This window comes from Microtus ochrogaster, chromosome 8 (genome assembly GCF_000317375.1).
Source record: "Microtus ochrogaster isolate Prairie Vole_2 chromosome 8, MicOch1.0, whole genome shotgun sequence".
NCBI classification, from domain to species: Eukaryota; Metazoa; Chordata; class Mammalia; order Rodentia; family Cricetidae; genus Microtus; species Microtus ochrogaster.
The window spans coordinates 86,292,062-86,311,433 of record NC_022015.1 but is presented as its reverse complement, the minus strand read 5'-3'; the positions used below and the strand labels follow the sequence as shown (position 1 = coordinate 86,311,433).

The following is a 19,372-nucleotide window of genomic DNA, read 5'->3' as shown; positions in this document are numbered from 1 at the left end:
AAAGAGTGTGACCTCGCAGACTTTGAGTTATTGGAAGACTGAAAGATACTCAGCACTGCCCCGTGTCCCCAGCATGTGACACATAGTAGCTTCTCAGGAAACACTGAGTGAAAGAGAACACAGAACTTATTTTGAGTAAGAACCCGATTTTTGCCTCTTTTCATTCTGACTGAGGCATGTCAAGATATTAGCTGATATGGAGTGGGTCCTACGCTCACATCAGTGACAGACATACACAGAACAGGCATTCAGCTCCACTATGCTGACTGGACTGGGGTTCTAAAACACCCATATCTTCTGCTTTCCCTTGGTGACAGGAGATGGGAGGGAGGTGACCCCGGCGTTTCCAACCAGAAGACCCCGACCACTATCTTGCTGACACCAGAGAGGAAGTTCCACAGCTTTGGGTACGCCGCCAGGGACTTCTACCATGACCTGGACCCCAACGAGGCCAAGCAGTGGCTGTACCTGGAGAAGTTCAAGATGAAACTCCACACCACAGGGGTGAGCCAGCCTCTCTAGGAGAGCAAGGGACCTCAGTGTGTGGGATCTTCAACTGGAGTCCCCCAGGATTCCCCCAAAAGGAAGTTAATGCCTGTCTGCCTGGGTCTTGGAAACCAGCCTGGAGTGAATGACACCTCGCGTCCTCAGATGTCTGTGAACTCAGTTCTTCCTGGCGTGGGGAGAGGACAGGGGGTGTTCCTGGGCGTTTAGCTGTTTTGTTTAGAAAACTGAGAGGCCAGAGAAGATGCAGCTGTGACATGGGTGTAGGGAGCTACCCCTTGCTGCCCAAGGGGGGTTGGGGAGATCAGGGACCCTCTTTCCACTCAGACCAACTCATGCCTGAAGGCCCAAGATGGGGAGGTGGAGCAGGACTGTGGCTATTAACTGGTCAGTTTGGAAGGGACGACCAGTAACATAGGAGAAGCCACCGTCTGTGTGTGGAGCAAGAGGGTAAGCACACGTGGACCAGTTATTAGAGGCCCAAACGCCAGGACAGTGGCCTCACTTCTGGAACCCCGGGCAGGCCAATGTTCTGTGAGACGCCCAGGTCCAACAGGCATCCCTGCTGCAAAGCTTCATGGGAAAGGTGGGAGCTAGCTGAAGACCATGGACTCTGAGGCACATACCTTGGGTTTTAGTTTCATCCCTGGTTCCTCCAAGATACTTAGTCCGAGCCACGTGACTTTGTTGTACCTCATTATACTTCCTTTATAAAATGCAGACAGTTACAGCGTCTTGCTCACAGGGAGAATATAAGGATTGAGGTGGTAGGCCTACATGAGTCTCCCAGAGGAGGAGCTAACGTTCCTAGGCAAATGTTAGCTTCCGTCAGCATTTGCAGATGGCAGCACAGAGGTGGCGGGAAAGCCACCATTGCCACCTAGCTCTCCCAAGGCTCTAGGCTTACATGAGGTTGCATTTCTGGGCCATGGACCAGCCTGGGCTAGAAAGGACCCACCCCTTTTCTCCAGGTGAGATGCCATGCTGGTTATCAGGAGTGGGCAGTGGAAGCCCAGGGTGAACTGTAGTTTCACGGGGCTCAGCTGCCTCCCTGAGCCATTGCTGGACACCAGGAGAAGTGGGTGCTGGCCAAGAGCATGAGTAGGTGGTTTAGGGTGCACCCAGAGGACCCATTAGTAACGCTTGACCCTACCTAAAACAAAGACAAAGCCTGGTTATCTTCGACTGCATCAGTCTGATGTCCAAGATTAATTTGTTCCTGTCACTAATAAGCAGGTTAGTTCAGGGTCCTCCTTCCACTCTCGCCCCAACCTCTCCCCCTCGGGGACCCTGGTCATCCTTTTTCTGGTGACCTCTCACCATCTGGCCTCTGCACAGCATCCTCTACCCGAAGACCATGGACAGCAGCTGCTTTGGCCTCTGGCAGAGCCAGAGAGGCAGCAGCTATGCCTAGCTTTCAGCAGATTAGACTGAACCGGCCTTAAAATAGGAGCTCGTCTATTTTAGTGACCTGGCTGGCAGCTCACCGGGGAAGGAGAGAGTCGTGCGTGCTAGCTTCCTGCTTGGCAGTGAAGTAGCATGATTTAAGCTGCTATCACAGGGCTACTGGGTGGGTGTGGGGGGGGAGGACTGGTGTCTGGAAGTCGCACCTGCGGCCCATCCGTTCTTCCCGGGTCCTGCAATTGTCCAGAGATGCCTGCTCCTGAGGATCCAACAAAGGGAGAGGGAAAGGAAGGGAAGGAAGGAGGTGCAATGAAGGTGGGGCCTGGAGAGGTCAGAGCTCTTAGACAGTTGGGTGGCCTTACTGACAGGTGCCTCTGGGGGCGCACTATTGCATCTGCCTTTCTATCATAGGGGACTGGATTCCGCTGGTCTCCAAACAGCCGCTCCCGGCTCCCCCAACCAAAGGTGTGGTTCTCCTTCACCCTTTCTGCTCTCACGTGTGTCTCTCTCCCTTCAGGACCTCACTATGGACACAGACCTGACAGCCGCAAATGGCAAGAAAGTCAAAGCCCTTGAAATCTTCACGTACGCCCTGCAGTACTTTAAGGAGCAGGCCCTGAAGGTGAGGCTGAGGGGTGGTGGCAGTGAACCTCCTGTGAGACCATCTGTGGTTGCTGGACCCACCATCTAGGCGGAGGTTCAGTCTGCAGGGAGAAGATGTGGGCCCTGGGGTCAGAGCAGTAGAATGTGTCCTCCGGCACCACTGGCCAGGAGGGGAGATGGTTCGGCATTTTGGAACCAATTTGGAAGTTCCTGAAAAAGTTAAACACAGACATCACCCAGCAATCCCACTCCTAGGCACACACATAAGGGAAATGAAAACATGCGCACATAAAACTGTTTCATGAAAGTTCATAGCAGCATTATTCATAATAACTAAAGAGCAGAAGAACTCAAATGTCCATCAGCTGATGGACAACCGAGGGTGTCTATCTGCTCACTTTAATGTTACTCGAGTGTAAAGGGAATGAAATACTGGTGCATGTTGCAGTGTGGATAACCTCTGAGAAACCTCTGAGCTTGCAAAATAAAAGAAACAAAGTGTAAAAGCCACATCACACGATTCCATTTGTATGAAATGTTCATAACAGGTAAGTCCACAGAGACAGCCGTTTTCAGGTTGCTGGAGACAAAGAAGGAGATAAATGAGAGAGCCAGGCGCACCCTGCTGTGTGCGGGACACCAGACACAGACTCCTCCGGAGTCCTGCGAACCTCCTGACTGCTCTGCAGAGCCCCAGGAGGTGAGACCCTGGGAATCAGCAGTGCCCCCCCACTACATTTACACATTTACTCTTGGTGTTAGGAGCTGAGTGACCAGGCGGGGTCGGACTTTGAGAACTCTGATGTCAGATGGGTCATCACCGTGCCTGCCATCTGGAAGCAGCCAGCCAAGCAGTTCATGAGAGAAGCTGCCTACCAGGTGAGGGACACTGGGATGGGGTGGGGCGGGTCGAGAAAAGGGAGCTGGGATGCCCACAGTGGTGACGGTGCTTGGGTATCTCCCAGAACTCGCCAGCTTCCTGGGAGGATGGGAAGGGTCGGGACCGAGAACATTCTTGTGCTTCCTGGGTCAGTCTAATAGGGATCTCTCTCTCTCTCTCCTTGGATTTATGTGTCTGGGTCATGTTTCCAGTGTAAATTTTCTGGGGTTAGATTTCAAACCGGGGTTCAGAGACATTTCCTGTTGATGAAGGAAAGTGAAAAACTTCAGGAAAAGCCTTGGGAACAAGAATATTTGTATAAAAAAGGAACAGAAGCAAGGATATTGGCCAGGGCCCAGGCATTTCAGCTTAGCCAGGAGGCTGAAAATGGCCATCTGCAGCTGGGGAGTTGAATTGTCTTCCGTACACTTGCCTGTCAGAGCCACACAGTTGTACGTGGGCTCTCGGAAAGGCTGAGGGGCTGACACACTGGGTGCTGGCCGGCTCCCATTTGAGAGCAGCAGTGTGGCTCTGTGATCAACCTCGGAGGTGAGAATCGCCTGTATCTGGTGACCAGCCGTTAAGGGTCCATCAATGCCATAAACGCTCATGGTTTCCGTGACGGCTGATATTGATGGATCCTGATGGGATCTGGAATCACCCAGGGAACAAAACTTTAGGCATGTCTGTGTGGAAATTTCCGGCAATAATTGCGGTGTGAAAATTCACCCTGGCTGCAGGTGTTGCCGTCTCGGGGGCGGAAGTTGTAGCTTGAATAAAATGGAGGAAGGGAGCTCAGCACCAGCGTTCATCTCCTTGCTTCCTGATGGTGCGATGAGACCCCTCGTTCCTGCCACCATGCCTTCTCTGCCGTGGCGGACTGTACTCTCAAACCGTGAGCCAAGATGAACCCTGCCCTCCTGGATTTCCTTTGTTAGGTGTTTTGTGTTAGCATCTAGGAAAGTAACCTACTGTCACAGTCAGATAACTTGTACCCAGCAATCTTCCATGAGAGGGACAGCTAGTCACACCAAACTGCCCACTTTTGCTGAGCCCGAGTCAAATCTCTGCCCCGCGAGTCAGTTTTTGGTCCTTAGTCTTCATCCCGGCAGGACAGGCACATGGATGCATCCATGTCTCCATGTCCCCATCACACCTCTCAAGCGGTATGGTGCCCGCCTTTCCCAGGAGGCACCCTTCTGACGTCATTAGTAGCTGCACATACAAGCCTTCCCTTCCAAAAGAGAGAGTCACCAAATCACCTCAAGCCCCAGCAGAGGGTAAAGTGGCCCCCATAGGCTCTGCTCAGCGCTCAGGGCTCTTCCGGACGCAGCTTGCAGAGCTCAGCTTGTACAAGGTCGGGGTGGATTATCCCTCCACGCACTGTCCCCTTTCCGGGACCATTTCCTCTGCTCTCCCTTCCTTCTTCATCAGTGTGAGAACCCGACTCTGTGTATGGAGCTGCCAAAAATAGATCTGCTTTCATAGGGATGAAGGAAAGGGGGGGGCATTCCAGAAAGAGGCAGTCTGGTTAAGAAGGAGGTTAAGATGCCTCCTAGCTCCTCACAGAAGCCCTGAACATCACGGCTTCAGCCTTCAGGGACCATCCAGAGATGGACCACCAGGACGTGGTCATTCGCACCCATGGCTCTGTGCCCCGCGCTGTTCCCCCGCGAGTATCATCATGGCAAGGGTCACGGCCTCGGCTCACACTCCCCAGCCCACAGGAAGACTCCAGCAACAAACGTGTGACCCATCAAGGGGTCAGATCTTATTTTTAGACTGGAAAAAGAAGGCGGTGTGGTGGCTGGTCAGGTTGCTAGGCTGTGTAGCCCTGAACAAGCTCCTCCCAGAGCAGAGTCTCTGATTGGGGAGGACAAGGGGCGGGGCTGCACCCTGTGGAGTCTGAGGGGAAAATCAGACAGTGGGAGGTACAGGCATAGTATTCTTGGCTTCAGTGGAACAAAAATGGCCCCACAAGCCGGGCATGGTGGCTCATCCCTGCGACATCAGTACTTGGCTGATCAGGAGGCTTGGGATAGATGTTGCATGGTTTGTTGAGAGGCACAGGGACCGTCTTCCAGGGCAGTGCAAACTCTCTTTGGTAGCTTATGCTTTGACTCTTTGTAGTTCTGCTTTGATTCTTCAAGCAGTTCACAGGACCAGGTGGGTTTAAAGATGGCCACCTCATTCGGCTAGCCTTGGCTCATTCACTCACTCCTTCATGAGGTCTTTACATCAGAGCCCCTGTGTGGCAGGCTCTGGAAGGCACTGGGTGCAGCAACCCAGCTGAGTCAGGGTCCCAGGTTGCTCATGGGGCCCAACAGCTGATAGTTTGGAAGTCAGAGGATGCATGTGGGCATGGTTGCTCTGCAGCGTCTTCAGGAAGAGGTCCAGGAAGAACGGGAGAGCAGCACTTGGTGTCTCTCCTCCACACCCCTCTGTCTTTTTTATACAGCCTGAGTGCTGAGGGCCCAGTCCCTGTCATTTCCATGGGACCTGCATGATGGGAAGTTATGTTGTGCAGACCTGGGTGCAAATGAACGGGTGTCGCGGGGATGTGAAAACTCCCCACAGCCACAGTCGCTTTGCAGGGCAGCCTGGAAAAGTCACCAGTGTTGACAGAGGCTTCTGTCCTGCCCAGTCCTGCAGTCATTCAGTCCCAAAGAAACACACAGAGGCCTACTTTAATTATAAACTCATTGGCCTATTATCCAATTCTTACATCTTAAATTAGCCCATAATTCTTGTCTGTGTTAGCCATGTGGCTTGGTACCTTTATCAGTGAGGCTGAGTGACAACTGCAGACTGACTCTTTCCTCTTCCCAGAATTCTGTTCTGGTTTCCCCACCTATACTTCCTGCCTGACTACTGACCAATCAGCATTTTATTAAAGCAATACAGTAACAAATCTTTACAGGGTACAAGACCATTGTCCCACAGCATAGCAGTCAGTAGAGAAACTGCATCCCAGCTAGATGTGGTTGATAGAGCATGGGACCCTTAATCCCAGAACATGGGTCCAAGTCCCACATTGGGTGCCACTTGTTAAGAAAAACCCACACAAAGGGTATCAAGGATTTCTTGAGCTATAAACAGGGAAAATACACTCACAAATACAGGATGTGCTAAGTCCAGTCACAGAGCCCCTGGAAAGCCAGAGATCAGTCACACACTGCTTCACGCCCTCTGACCCGGTCTTCACCACCCAAGAGAGAGCGACACCCCCTTCCTTATAAGAGTTCATGTAGACAGACAAAAAACACCACCTCTATCATGTCAAGATCATGGGCAGTGCAAATACCCATTACAGCCCAATCCTGCAAAGGTAAAATTTTGTGGGTCAGCTTGACTGGGTCAGAGCTTTCCCAGATGTTTGGTTAAATGATGCTCTTCGTGTTCCTGTGAAGGTATTTGAGCGTCTTCATTTAGCTGTTTGGGGTAAAGCAGATACCTGTGTAACATGGATGGGCCTCCTCTAGTCCACTGAAGACTGAACAGGCCAAAGAGCTGACCCTTCCCCAAGAGAGAAGAAATCCCTCCCACCTGCCTGTGAGCTGGGACTGTTTGTTGCTTTTCTCTCCTTCGATTCAGATGGAAACATCAGCCCTTCTGGGTTCTTGAACCTGTGTCTTTTGGGCAGGAGCTACTCAGCTACATCTCCTGCGTCTCCAGCTGGAGATCCTGGGACTGGTCAGGCTTTATAATCATGAACCAGATCCTTATAAGAAATCTCTTGCTGTGTGTCTGAGTATCCAGCATGTATTGTTTCCCCAGAGAGCCCTGGTTAATACAGGCATGAGTGAATCCCGAGTTCTGAGCCTAGTGTCTTCTGAGCATGCTCTCAGCGTATCCATCTCCATGAAACGTCTTTCCTCAGATGGGTGTTTGCCTCCTCCATGGCAGTGGCTTCCTGCCAGCCCTCCCCCAGGAGTGACTTCAGAATGAAGCAGAACTGTGTGCCCCCAGAATAGTAAGAAAACTTGGCGTGCTATTCTGCTTGGGTGGGAAGCATGGGGGGCGTCCTTCAGTCTTTCAGGAGGTTTTCTGAGTACAGGTACATTCACCTGCCAGAGAGAGCAGAGCTGCAGTGGTCTTAGCATAGCATCCTTTAGGCTGGACCAGGTCCAGAGCCTCTGCTGAGTCAGGGCCCATAAGGGCTGCAGAGGCGTGCACAGAGATCTGCTTCATCTGGAGACCTTTCCTGGGTCTGCCTGGCCTCAGTCCTGGGTGAAAGAACCTGCCAAATCTCCATCTCTTAGGATTCACACACTCAGGACGGCTACGGATCCTTGAAGAGCAGACAGTGGAAAGATGGCAGCAGAGGGGTCAGGCGAGGTCTTCAGGAAAGACCTTGAACAGAAGCGGGGGCAGGGGAGGGGAGCACTGCACTACTAAATCTCAGGAGTTTTTAGAGGCATTTTGCAAAAAACATGTATCTCTGGTGTGTGAGGCCTGTTAAGTAAACGACGCCCCCATGTATGTTGGCCTCATTTAATACAGAGACACAGCCTGTAACTGCCTCCCTGCGTGAACAGTCTGCAGTGAAAAATAATCCTATCAGGAGAAACTGAAGTGCACAAAGCCCAGCTGGGGTGGCTGGAGCTCACTGACAGCCCGGTAGAACGCGTAGCTGGCCCGGCCATTTTTCTCACCTGTCCACACTGTTTCTTGGCAGATTTTCCTGGCACGTTGCAAGGGCTGAGGAGCTGAGTGGTCAGGGTAAAGAGTTGCTTCCGTGAGCTCCTCGGAGAGCGGTTTTGTCGCCTACACCTCCCTCCTGAATGGGTCTTAGGATTTTAGGAAAGCTTTAACATTTAAGCTTCCATTAGGCAGCTTTAGATCCCAGATGAGTGAACGGGGCAGAGTGCTGCAGGCTGGCACCAGGGACCAGGAGAGTGCAGAAGGAGGCTGCCTGGAGGAGTGGTTGGATCATTCAACCAGCGGCTGCCCTCTGAGCAGCTGATGCCTGCTGTAGAGAAAGAAGACCCCACTCGTCCTCAGGGGATGTGGTGCCTTGCTGCAGAGGCTGGCTGTGTCTGTGCCAACTCTACATAGTCGGAGACAGACGGCATTGCTTGGCAGCAGTGCCAGTGTTACTGGTGGTTAGGGGTTGAACTGGTTTCCAAGTTCTTGGCGTCTCATTCAAGAAAGAAAGGGATGCGTGGAGTTGTAAAGCACCAAGAATGCTTTATTTGAAGCATTTAGAAAGGCATATACTCTAAGATTGACAGTGGTATGCATGAATGAAGACACACAGGGCCCCAGGTTATTATCTGGGGTCCCCTTTTATGGGGGTCTCACGGTAAGACGCCTTTGATTACTAGGGAGGTAGTTTGTGTAGTTCTCGACTATATTGGCAGATTCAGTTCTGTAACTGTTTCTCTATGGTGTATGTCCCTTCCCATAATGCATTTGGTTTTCTAAAATCATAAACACACCCAATTATGCACAGGTGTAAGATGGTGAATAGAGGATTGTCTGTACAAGTTCACTCTGAGGACATAGTTAGCCTGTTGTGCATACAACCCAAACCAGTTTAGGCCATCCTGGCCTTCTGGCTTGCCATGCCCAGACATAAACAACTGTGTTGAATCTAAGTTTGATGGTCCTCAGGAAGAGAAAAAGTTTAATCTATTTCTAAGAGAGCAGTGTGTGTGCAGCTCAGTGCAGCCAGGGGTCCTCAGTTGCTAACAGGTTGCTAGGTGCACTGTTCTGAGGAGTGTGTGTGTGTGTGTGTGTGTGTGTGTGTGTGTGTGTGTGTGTGCATAGTATGTGCAGATGAGTAATCTAGGCTGCCAAGTGCATTATTAGAAGAGATGTGTATGCACAGCTCAAAACAAGTGGAGTCCCAGGTTGCAAAACTGTCCCCTATGCTTGCCTGCCTTACCAGCAGAGAATTCACACAAGAATACTGACTCCGACATACCAGCGCCAAAGGCAGACAAAAACCGAGAAACGCTGGCCCCATTCCAGGCAGACAGAGTCAATGATCTCCTGAGGGCTTCCAGGCCAAGGGGCTGGTATGAGAGTTGCTCTGAGCATTTGAGTGCAGGTTCTCCTGCCAGAGATGAAGCTGGCTAGGAGGTTAAAGGTCTAGGCAGTTCTTTTCTGTTTCCTCCTGTTCTTGGGGCCCATGAGTTGATCCTCAGATCCTTCTGGGAAGGTAGCGTTTGAACAGAGTCAACTGATTTCTCCTCCACTGCTTTGACCCGTCACTTCTACAGCCCTTCATCATGGCTCCACAGGGGTTTACTGCTGGCAACAAGGCTCCCTGGTCTCTTGGATAATGTGATAGGGGAACAGTTACTATATCTGTTGCTTTGATAAAATACCACAACCAAAAGCAACTTATAGATAGAAGAAAGTTTGTTTCAGTTCACTGATCTGGAGGGATGAGAGCCATCACAGTGGGGAGGCCTGGCAGTAGGTAGAGGCATGAGCTCAGGACCCGGAGGCTGAGGTGGCACATCCACCTCAGTCAGCAAGACAAAACTGGAAGAAGAGCAAAGCTCTGAACACCTGGAACCCACCTCAGTGACACACTTCCTCCAGCTCTAAACACCCCAAACCCGCTTCTGGTGACCCAGTTCCTTCACCAAGGTTCTACCTCCCGAAGACTCCGCGGCTTTCTCAAACAGCATCTCCAAGTGAGGATGAAGTTTTCCAGCACACAAGCCTGCAGGGGACAGTCCTCATTCAGCCACTGCTGCTTACCTGACAGACACTGCCCAGGCTCTGCCTCTGTGTTGCTACCTCCTTTCTGGAGTGGGGTCCACACCTTCACCTCTATCTTTTCTCTGCATCTTCTCAAAATAAAGAAGAAGACCCTGTGGAAATGGGTCACAGATATTGCTGTGGAACCAAAGCTAGCCCCTCTATGAGGACAAGGCCTCTGCTGTTTAGGACAGAATCCACCTGCCTGGGTATGTCTTTTTGTTGTTGTTATTTTGGTGGGTTTTTTTTTTTTGTTTTTTGTTTTTTGAGACAGAGTCTCTCTGTTATGTAGCCTTGAATGTCCTAGAACTTCCTGTGTGGCCCAGGCTAGCTTCAAATTCAGAGGTCCCCCTGCCTCTTCCTCCCTAGTGCTAGGATTAAAGGTGTGCACCACCATACCTGGCCTATGTCTGATTTTTAAGAAGACTTTTTAATTGTGTATATATGTGTGGGTCTGTGCCCATGGGCACCAGAATGAGACATATGATCCTCTGGGGGGGTGGGGTGCAGTTCCAGGTGGTTGAGAGCGGCTGTGGGTGTGGTCCCCTGCAAGAGCAGCAAGTGCTCTTAACTGTGCATCCATCTGCCTAGGCCCTAGGTGTGTTTTAGGCTTTGAGGACAGGACCATCTTACTAATACCCAGCTACACGCTAACCAATGTACACTCCCCCCACCCCAGCTGTATCATCCTAGGCAGGATTCATGCTCTTGACTGGATTTTCCATATAAAGATTTCCTGGGGTTGAGGATTTGGATTAGGAGGTAAGGTGCATATTGTGTAAGCATAAAGACATAAATCTGAATCCCCAGAGCCATTGTAAAATCCAGGCATGGCAGCATATGCCTATATATGCCCCAGTACTAGGGAGGGGATGGAGGCAGGGGAATCCCTGGAGCTTCCTAGCCAGCCAGCCTATGTGTAATGGCAAACTCCAGGTTTACTGAGAGAGCCTGTCTCAAAAAGAGGAGGTGGAGACCCACAGAGGAAGACACCGATGATGACCTCTTGCCTCTGTGTATTGCACACACAGGGTACACAGGCATGCATACACGTGCACATACCACATATACACACAAAAGATTTTCCATCTGAGTCAGAGGTCCTGCTTAGGATGTCAGGGTCATAGTCAGTGGACAAATGAGGCCTTGTGTGCGGATATTTCTCCCTTCCCATCTCTGTACCTCCTGGCCATGGTCCAGGCTCATTGACATTCTAGCTGAGGCAAATTCCAGCTGGCAGGTTGACAACCCAGTGGGACATGGGAATAGTTTTGTGTCCTGGAAGGTGTTTGCCTGACTCTTTTCTTGGTCCCTGGGCTCCATCCCAGAGTTCTGTCCTATTACCTTGGTTTCACTTCTGGTGTGAATTCCAGAAGCTATGAAGTCCAGAGTCCCAGGAAGTCTACACACTGAGTGTTTCCTTACCTTTCACCCCTTGCTGGAGAAGCTACCTCTGGGCATCTGTTCTCCAAGGAGTCCCAGAAGAGGATTGTTTAGCACACAAGTTGTCCTTTAGGAGGGGGGTTCTGCTCTGCCTTGCTTTGGATTTCTGCTTCTGGGGACCCCAGGGTTCAGGTTCAGCAGATTTGCCATTCTTGTGACACTTCATGTGTCTGACGCCATCTTAATTTCATCTGTCTGTGTGCTGGGGATGTACAATCTGATCTGGGGAGGAATAGCTGGGGCAGGAGTACTTGTAATTGCTTGACAGGGAGCAGTGGAAAATCCTTCACGCACAAGTAAGTGGTGGCAGCCCAACCCATTTGCCCCATGAACAAGAACAATGAACACTATTGTTGCCTACGTGGTTGGCCGTGGCTGGGGATGCTAGGCAGTAGGGAAGAAATACCCTGTGACTGGCGCAGAGCATAGATATGGATTTGGGAACCAATCCTGAAGTGTTTCGGCTACTAAAATATTATTATTAGAGAGGCACGTGACATGTATAGAGTGAAGCCTATCATCCTACCTGGTTGGTAGCCTCTATTTCAGATGTTATTAGTGACATTTATTTGGAGTGTGATTTCCATAGAGAACTGTGGGCAATGCATTGTCTGATACTTCACCCAGCAGGTGAAGAGATGGTGCCTAAAACCCATGGACAATGGAACTTTGTCAAAAGGTTGGCCCAGTCCTCTCCCCTGTAATGTTAGGTCACTCCAGGCTGGACGGTTGGTGTGAACGGTTGGTGTGATCTAAGGAGTCTGGTTTGAGGGACTCAGGTTCTCACCTGTGCTGACATTGGATGCCTGTGAATAAGACTCAACTGTGTTTATCTCTACAAGCCCCATGTTCCATGGGCTGCTTCCTCTCCTAGACAAACTAAAGTAGCTGGTCACCCTGTCTTGGGGTCTTGGAGTCTTCCTGTTTGTGGTGGTTTGAATGTTGAATGTTCCTCACAGTCTTCCATGGGCTGCTTCCTCTCCTAGACAAACTAAAGTAGCTGGTCACCCTCTCTTGGGGTCTTGGAGTCTTCCTGTTTGTGGTGGTTTGAATGTTAAATGTTCCTCACAGTCTTGGGCGTTTAAACACTTGGTCCCCAGTCGCGGCACTCTTTGAGGTTTAGGAGGTGTGGCCTTGATGGAAGGAGTATGTTACTGTGGGTGGCCTTTGCCGTTAAAAGACCTAGAGTCATTTCCAGTGTGTCCTCTCTGTTTCGAGCTTGTGGTTCAAGATGTAAGCTGTCCTCTTCCACCATTCCTTTGCTCTCCTGTTGTTAACTCTAACTCTCTGGACCCATAAGCCAAAAGAAACTCTTTCTAAATATGAGCTGCCTTGGTCATGGTGCTGGCTAGCTTTATGTCAACTTGTCACAAGCTAGAGTCACGGGAGAAGAGGGAGCCTCACTTGAGAAGATGCCTCAGTAAGTGTAGGCTATAGGCAAACCTGAGGGCATTTTCTTAATTGATGGGGAAGGGCCCATCCCGTTGTGGGAGGTGCCACCCCTGGGCTGGTGGCCCTGGGTTCCATAAGAAAGCATGTTGAGCCAGTCAAGAAATCAAGCAACACCCCTCCATGGCCTCTGCTGCATCAGCTTTTGCCTCCAGGTTTCTGCCATTTGAGCTCCTGTCCTGGCTTCCTTTGATGATGAATTGTGATGTGGAAGTGGAAGCCAATTAAACCCTGTCCTCCCCAAGTAGCTTTGGTTATGGTGTTTCCATCACAGCAGTAGCAGCCCTGTAACTAAGACAGCCATGGCGTCTTATCGCAGCAATAGAACAGCAGCTGAGACATTACCTTTAGTGAAGGAGTTACACAAAAGGCTCTGGGGCTCCCTTGGGTTTCCAGCATGTAACCTGAGCCTCCTCCTCTCCTCCTGGCTTACTGATGGAGCCTCCTAAGCCCCTCTGCCCTTGGCTCCTAGCTGCTCTTCTTGTGAATATGTGTCATTAGGAGACCTTTCTGTCTGCTGAATTTCTGGTGTAGAGTGGTAGTGTGGGGGGGGGGGGGACCTTCCTCCAAGTGGGTGTGTCTAGGAGGCCAGTCTCCAGACGTCCTTGGAAACAGCAAAAAAGCAGCGCCAAGGTGACAGGACTGATTGCACTGCTTGTGGTTAAGAAAGCCCCGTGTGCCATGCACAGCCTCTGTAAGACCTCCTGCTCTGGCCTAGGGCTCTGGGGGTACCCAAGGACCCGGTTACAAGTTCATTTCTCTGAGTGTGTGCACTAGGGTGTCCTTGGGACCTCCAGGGTCTGGAGGTAGGTGATTGGGACAGGTCACACGCCACGGAACAGCAGCACTTCTGCCTCTTGCCAGCCAGGAGAGATCCCAGATATTAACAGATGAAGTTGCAGATGGGAACCTGGGGGTGTAACCATTGTAATATGAAGAATATGTAGGAGCTGGGGTGGACTCAGTTGGTGACGCGTTTGTCTCACACACGTGAGCACCCAGCTTCAGTCACTAGCATCGCATAAAACAGTCGTGGTGACACACACTTGGAATAGTCTCAGAGCAGCACTCACGAGGTGGACACAGAAAGATTAGACAGTCATGGCCATTCCTGATGCACAGCAAGGTTGAGATCAGCCTGGGATCCGCGAAACCCCACCTCAAAAATAAAACTATTATACGGTAAATTTTATTGAAAGAATAATGGCATTAGTTAAAACATCTGTCAGCTGACTGCCCACCCTCACTCCAGGAAATTAAGGACTTCATGGAGGCTTCCTCTGGGAGCCACTGCTCATATGTCACACCCAGCAGGCAAGTGACAGGAGCCCCCCCCCCCAGTGCTTGCCTAGGCCTTGTTCACCAAGATCAGGATCTGCACAGCCTGTCAGGAGGTGTGTGACCCACGGTCACAGGGAATGGATCCACCTGCCTTCTATCTGTGATGCGTTTTAAAGTGCCAGAGCCTTTTCAAGTCTGTTCCCCAACCGCTTGCATGTTAACCTCATCATTACCCACCGTCCACAGTCCCCAGGGACGGAGGCCCTGTCGCCAGAGCGCCCTGCCTTTTCCAGGATCCCTTTGCATATTCAGAGAAGTTTGAGAGGTCAATGCCTGGCCACCCCCAGTATCAAATCCTGCAGAGGCTGTGGAGGGGATGTCTCCCTACACAAGCTAAGTTTATGGCTCCGTTCCTTCCTTGGATGTGGTGTCCTCTGAGCAGGCCTGCCCCGGGAACCCCACTTCCAACCTCTCTCTCTCTCTTCCAGGCGGGCCTGGCCTCCCCCGAGAACTCGGAGCAGCTCATCATCGCCCTGGAGCCCGAGGCGGCCTCCATCTACTGCCGGAAGCTGCGGCTGCACCAGATGATCGAGCTCAGCGGCAAGGCGGTGGTCAATGGGTGCAGCTCCAGTGACACAGTAGGAGCGGGGTTCACACAGGGTACCTCTGTTCTCTCTCTCCCTCCCTCCGCTCACCCCTCCCAAGCCCAGGCTGCCAGGGTCAGGATACTCCACGGGGAAGGTGGAGTAAGTCCCTCTTTGCTTGGCGTTCCTACGTGGTCCCTAGAGGATTCCCCATAAACTAAGCATTGGTTACCCCGGCTTGTCACCCACCCCTTGGGGGCATCTCTCCGAGAACCCAGGGACGACCTGAGAGCCTTTCTGAGCCTTGCATTTTCCTAGGATCTGAGACTGTCTTTCACCGTTAGACTGTCTTTCAGTCTAACTCAATGTGCCTGTGTTAATTCTTCCGTTGAGACTGTTGGCTAATTGCTGTCTTACTCACTGGGTTGCTCCGGGTGCGTGGAGCTCCTTAGGTGCCATAGCTGAGAAAGTGGCTGATTTGTCCCGACCCTGTGGGCTGATTTTTCCCTTCCCTGTGGGAAGGAGCCCTTGCTCAGCCTGACCCAACCTGGGCATTTCAAGGGCTTTCCCCTTAAGCAGTTACCCGTATAAACGCACTGTCTTGGTCCCCAGAACTGTGTGCTTCATGGGTCTAGCTCTGTGGGTCTCTCCAGGACTCCAGGTTTTAGAGAGTCGAGGTCATGGTGAAAGCACCATTGAAAGCTTGGCTACTAACCTGGCACACTGTATGTGTCGGGAGATGCTGTACACCCAGCTCTGAGTTCTGCTGAGTTCCCAGGTGGGCAGAATGCACCCGCCTCCCATGTCCACACCCAAGTGGCCCTGAAAAGGCCCAGGCCCGGGAAGAGGTTAGTAAGGGCATTAGTGAGGATTGCCTGACCTAAATTTAGATCTTAATTAAAAAATTAATGGGAAGGGAACATTGAAAGGAACACAACTGCTCCTAGGCATGGTGAAGGAGAAGGGTAACCGGAGATAAAAGGGAGAGCATAGCTAGCTAGAGGCAGGGGCGGAGACGTCTGGGGGAGTCCAGAGTGGACTGACCAGAGTGAGCTGTGCCCTGTGGGGAGAGGGGGAGGGGAAAACAGGTGCAGCAACCAGGAGGCCCAAAGGTGAAAAAAAAATGGTAGCAACCAAAATGGTTGGATTATAAAGGGAAGGGCAGCCCAACCCCTGGGCTGGAGAAGTTTAGGGTAAGGGGAGGGGTATGCCCAAGGGCTGGGTTAGTCCTTAACCTGATTGATGGCCATCCTGACCTTGCCAAGGGCTGCCAAGGCCAGCCTTTCCTCCAAGGAACCCGGTTGCTTTATCATTTCAAATGCACAAAGGCGCGTCTCTCTCCATTGTCTCATTGGAAAGAAGACAAAGCCTGTGTCTTACAGGCTAATTCTCAGTTCAAAAACAGAGATTCATAGCAGGGTCTATTGATTTTGGCACAGCTTTTACATATGGTTTAAGACTGGCTCTTGGTTTTCAGGAGGCGCCTGCTGAGATCCTTCCTCAGGGTCCGTCTTTGGGTTCCCTTTCCTCTACTCTGTCATGTCTCCCACTGCCGTTCTGTCATATCTGTTCGTGGCTTTGTGTGCACTCACGGCAGGGGTGGGGAGGGGACTTGGTGTCTGGAGCCCTCATTGATGACCTGCAGGCCTTGGCAGGGCTCTAGGTGTCAGCCTGGCTCTCCCGGGGGTGGGGAGCTCTAGGGACCCCAGGGGACATCAGACAGGCTCGTGGGTCCCTGTGAGCACAGGTCAGTGGATAGAGGGTCCAGGAGAGGGAAGAGACTGGCCGGCATTCAGCCTCCACTACTCAGGGTTTGCAGGGAACATTATTTTACTCCTGATGGGTTTTAATGGGATTCATAAAAGATACATTTGTCCAATCTTGGGCTTAATCTACCTGAAAACCTGGGATGGTTCTTTGAGAACTGGAAAGATATTTTGTCGCCTTCTCTTGGATATTTTTTATGAATTCCATTTTGTGGACATCTTAATTGTTTAGCAAACTGGATCCCTGCTGCAAGGCCTGAGACATTTGTTTCTTGTTTGGCTCTTGCCATGCCTGGGATTCAACTCAGACCTGCTCGCATGCAAGGCACGTGCTCTACCACTGAGCCATACCTCTGGCCTAATGTAGCTCACCTGGAGCCCGTGTGGGACCAGGAGAGAAGCCCAAGTTTGGGGGGCCCTCCTAGGGTGCCCCTCTGACCACTCTAACCCAGGCTCTGAAGAACTTGCAGTCAGCTGGGCCTTTGCTGATCTACCCCCTAGCGAAGCTGGATTTGCAGACACTGCTCCTGGGTGTGGTCAGATAATCAGCACCGTGGCATCCAAAGGCGTTTCAGAAGGAGCAGGGTAGCTTAGGGATGGAAAGGACAGAATAGTGGGGAGGGAGGGAGGGAGGTGAGGTAGGAGAGCCTTCCTCTGTCACCCCAGAGCTGCTCTAGGAAATCATTTGTCACGGTTGTCATTCTGTGGCCACCAGGTCTCATAGTAGGTGCTCCGCCTTTCTTATCACCTACTGTGTGCAGGCAGCCACTCCAGGTGTGCAGTAGACGAGCAGGTGTATTCGGGAAGCCCCTGAGAAACCTAGACCAGCTAGTGATATCCCCATTTTATAGATGAGAAAACTGAGGACCAAAAGGGCTAAGTGATTGGCCCTAGAGCCCACTTGGCTGTGGCCTGCTGCTTCCCACGTATCCTTTCTCAGTACCTTTCTTGGCCCATTCTTCTGCTTTTCCAAGCTTGGGGATTGTTAGATCTCCGAAGCCCTGGGGGCCTCTGGTCTAAGGATTCATATTGCCAGACAAGAAATCTGGGGATTTCCCAGTCCCATGACCTCACCCTTCTGAGACAAGCCCAGGATGGTTATTCGTGCCCTGTCTGTCCCAAAGGCATTCCAGCCACCCGGTGCACAAGCAGAGGCATCCCCTGGGTATCCTGGTGATAAGAGCTGGGATTCCCTAGATTCAGATGCTACCTTGTGGCTGAAGCGCCCCCATGTGGCACAATTGTACAGTGTCTTCAAAAGCTGCAGGACAGAGATTCCTATGAGCAAAATATTTCCGGCATTCCAAAGCTCCATGCTGCGAAAAGTTTAAGCCCACGTAGTGCGCTGTGGGCTGCTGGGAAACTGGCCCGTTTCATTAGCCCACTCCCCAGAAGACGGTCGCCACGGCCAAGAATCTCCTCAGGGCAGGCCTTACAGCTGGGCATGGGCCAAAGATGAGGGCTTCTTCCCTCGGAGGAACTGGCTTTCTGGTTTTTGATGTGTGTTTATTAATCCTGTTGGTCCAGTGTCAGTAAATGCTCCATCCTCGAGCCCGCCATGCTGGTGTCTCCAGCAGCTGCAGACAAGCGTCTCTTTTTCATGCTCTCTCATGCTTGACCCTTTTCTTCCTGTCGGCCGCCAGCTAAGGAACACGTTCGGCGTAACCGGCAGAGTCGGACCTTCCTGGTGGAGAACGTCATAGGAGAGATCTGGTCTGAGCTGGAGGAAGGTATTGTGTTGGGATGTCTTTTACCCCTACTTATCATCTATTTTCACTGCCTGCAAAAATGCATTCATATTTATCACATTTGCACTTTGGGGAGATACTCAGTGGCAGGGGCTTTAAAAGCCACTCACTCAGGGACTACCCTTCTGGGAGCCGGGGTTCCGCATGTCAGAAAACCATGCAGATACTCTTCCCAAGGAAGAAAAGGCTCCCCAGTTCTGGAGGGAGTTGTGTTGGAGAGCATGTCACGGGCTGGGGCGGGGCCACAGCCCTATGTGACCTGAAAGCCTCGGTCATCTAGAGTCTCTCGCCTGCTTCTTCTTCGTCCATGCTTAGCCCGCCCTCTCGGACAGGCATGATTGCATTCTCTTAGTTACTGAGTAACTTGCTATGCTACTAATTAACAAAAACCACTGTGCTCTTGCCAGGGCTGACGTGAGTAAGGAGTCCAAGTTCTCATTCACCGGCGCGTCGGAGCGGGAACAGATACGTGGTGTGTCTTACAGATTGCTGTCTTTTATGCCAGGTGACAAGTACGTGGTTGTCGACAGCGGTGGAGGCACTGTAGACCTGACAGTCCATCAGATACGCCTACCAGAGGGGCACCTTAAGGAGCTGTACAAAGCAACAGGTGAGTACTGCCTGGCTGGTTAGCTTCCCCAGCCTCCAGCCGTTTCTTGTTAACTCATTTCAAATCAGACTGGGTGGTGGAGGACCCTTCCATCTGTTTACAGTTGGAAAGCAAGGTCTACTAAGTGTTCTTTCAAAGACAAACCACCCCTTGAGTTTGGGCAGCAAACTGCCAAACTGGCTGTTACTGAAGTTTTACCAGGATTCACCTGTAGCTTGTTACCACCTCTGATTGAAATCCAAGGCCAGAGTTCTACACCTAGATCAAGATCACCAAAATAAGGAACATACCTTTCCATTTGGGAGGGGAAGTCTTCTGAGGCGATGTCATCCACAGATGAGGTGATGTCATTCACAGATGAGGTGATGTCATCCACAGATGAG

At 51.4% G+C, this 19,372-nt stretch overlaps 1 protein-coding gene across 3 annotated transcripts in view; it reads left to right on the top strand.

Moving 5' to 3' along the window:
* Window positions 1–19,372, top strand: part of Hspa12a (heat shock protein family A (Hsp70) member 12A) — a 150,278-nt gene that overhangs the window by 121,497 nt on the left and 9,409 nt on the right. For all 3 annotated transcript variants that reach the window (XM_013348166.2, XM_026781715.1, XM_005352552.2), the window contains 6 exons: window positions 318–504; window positions 2,426–2,530; window positions 3,274–3,390; window positions 14,770–14,941; window positions 18,275–18,361; window positions 18,885–18,989. In XM_013348166.2, coding sequence (XP_013203620.1) covers window positions 318–504; window positions 2,426–2,530; window positions 3,274–3,390; window positions 14,770–14,941; window positions 18,275–18,361; window positions 18,885–18,989 — 773 coding nt within the window. The remainder of the gene's footprint in view (window positions 1–317; window positions 505–2,425; window positions 2,531–3,273; window positions 3,391–14,769; window positions 14,942–18,274; window positions 18,362–18,884; window positions 18,990–19,372) is intronic.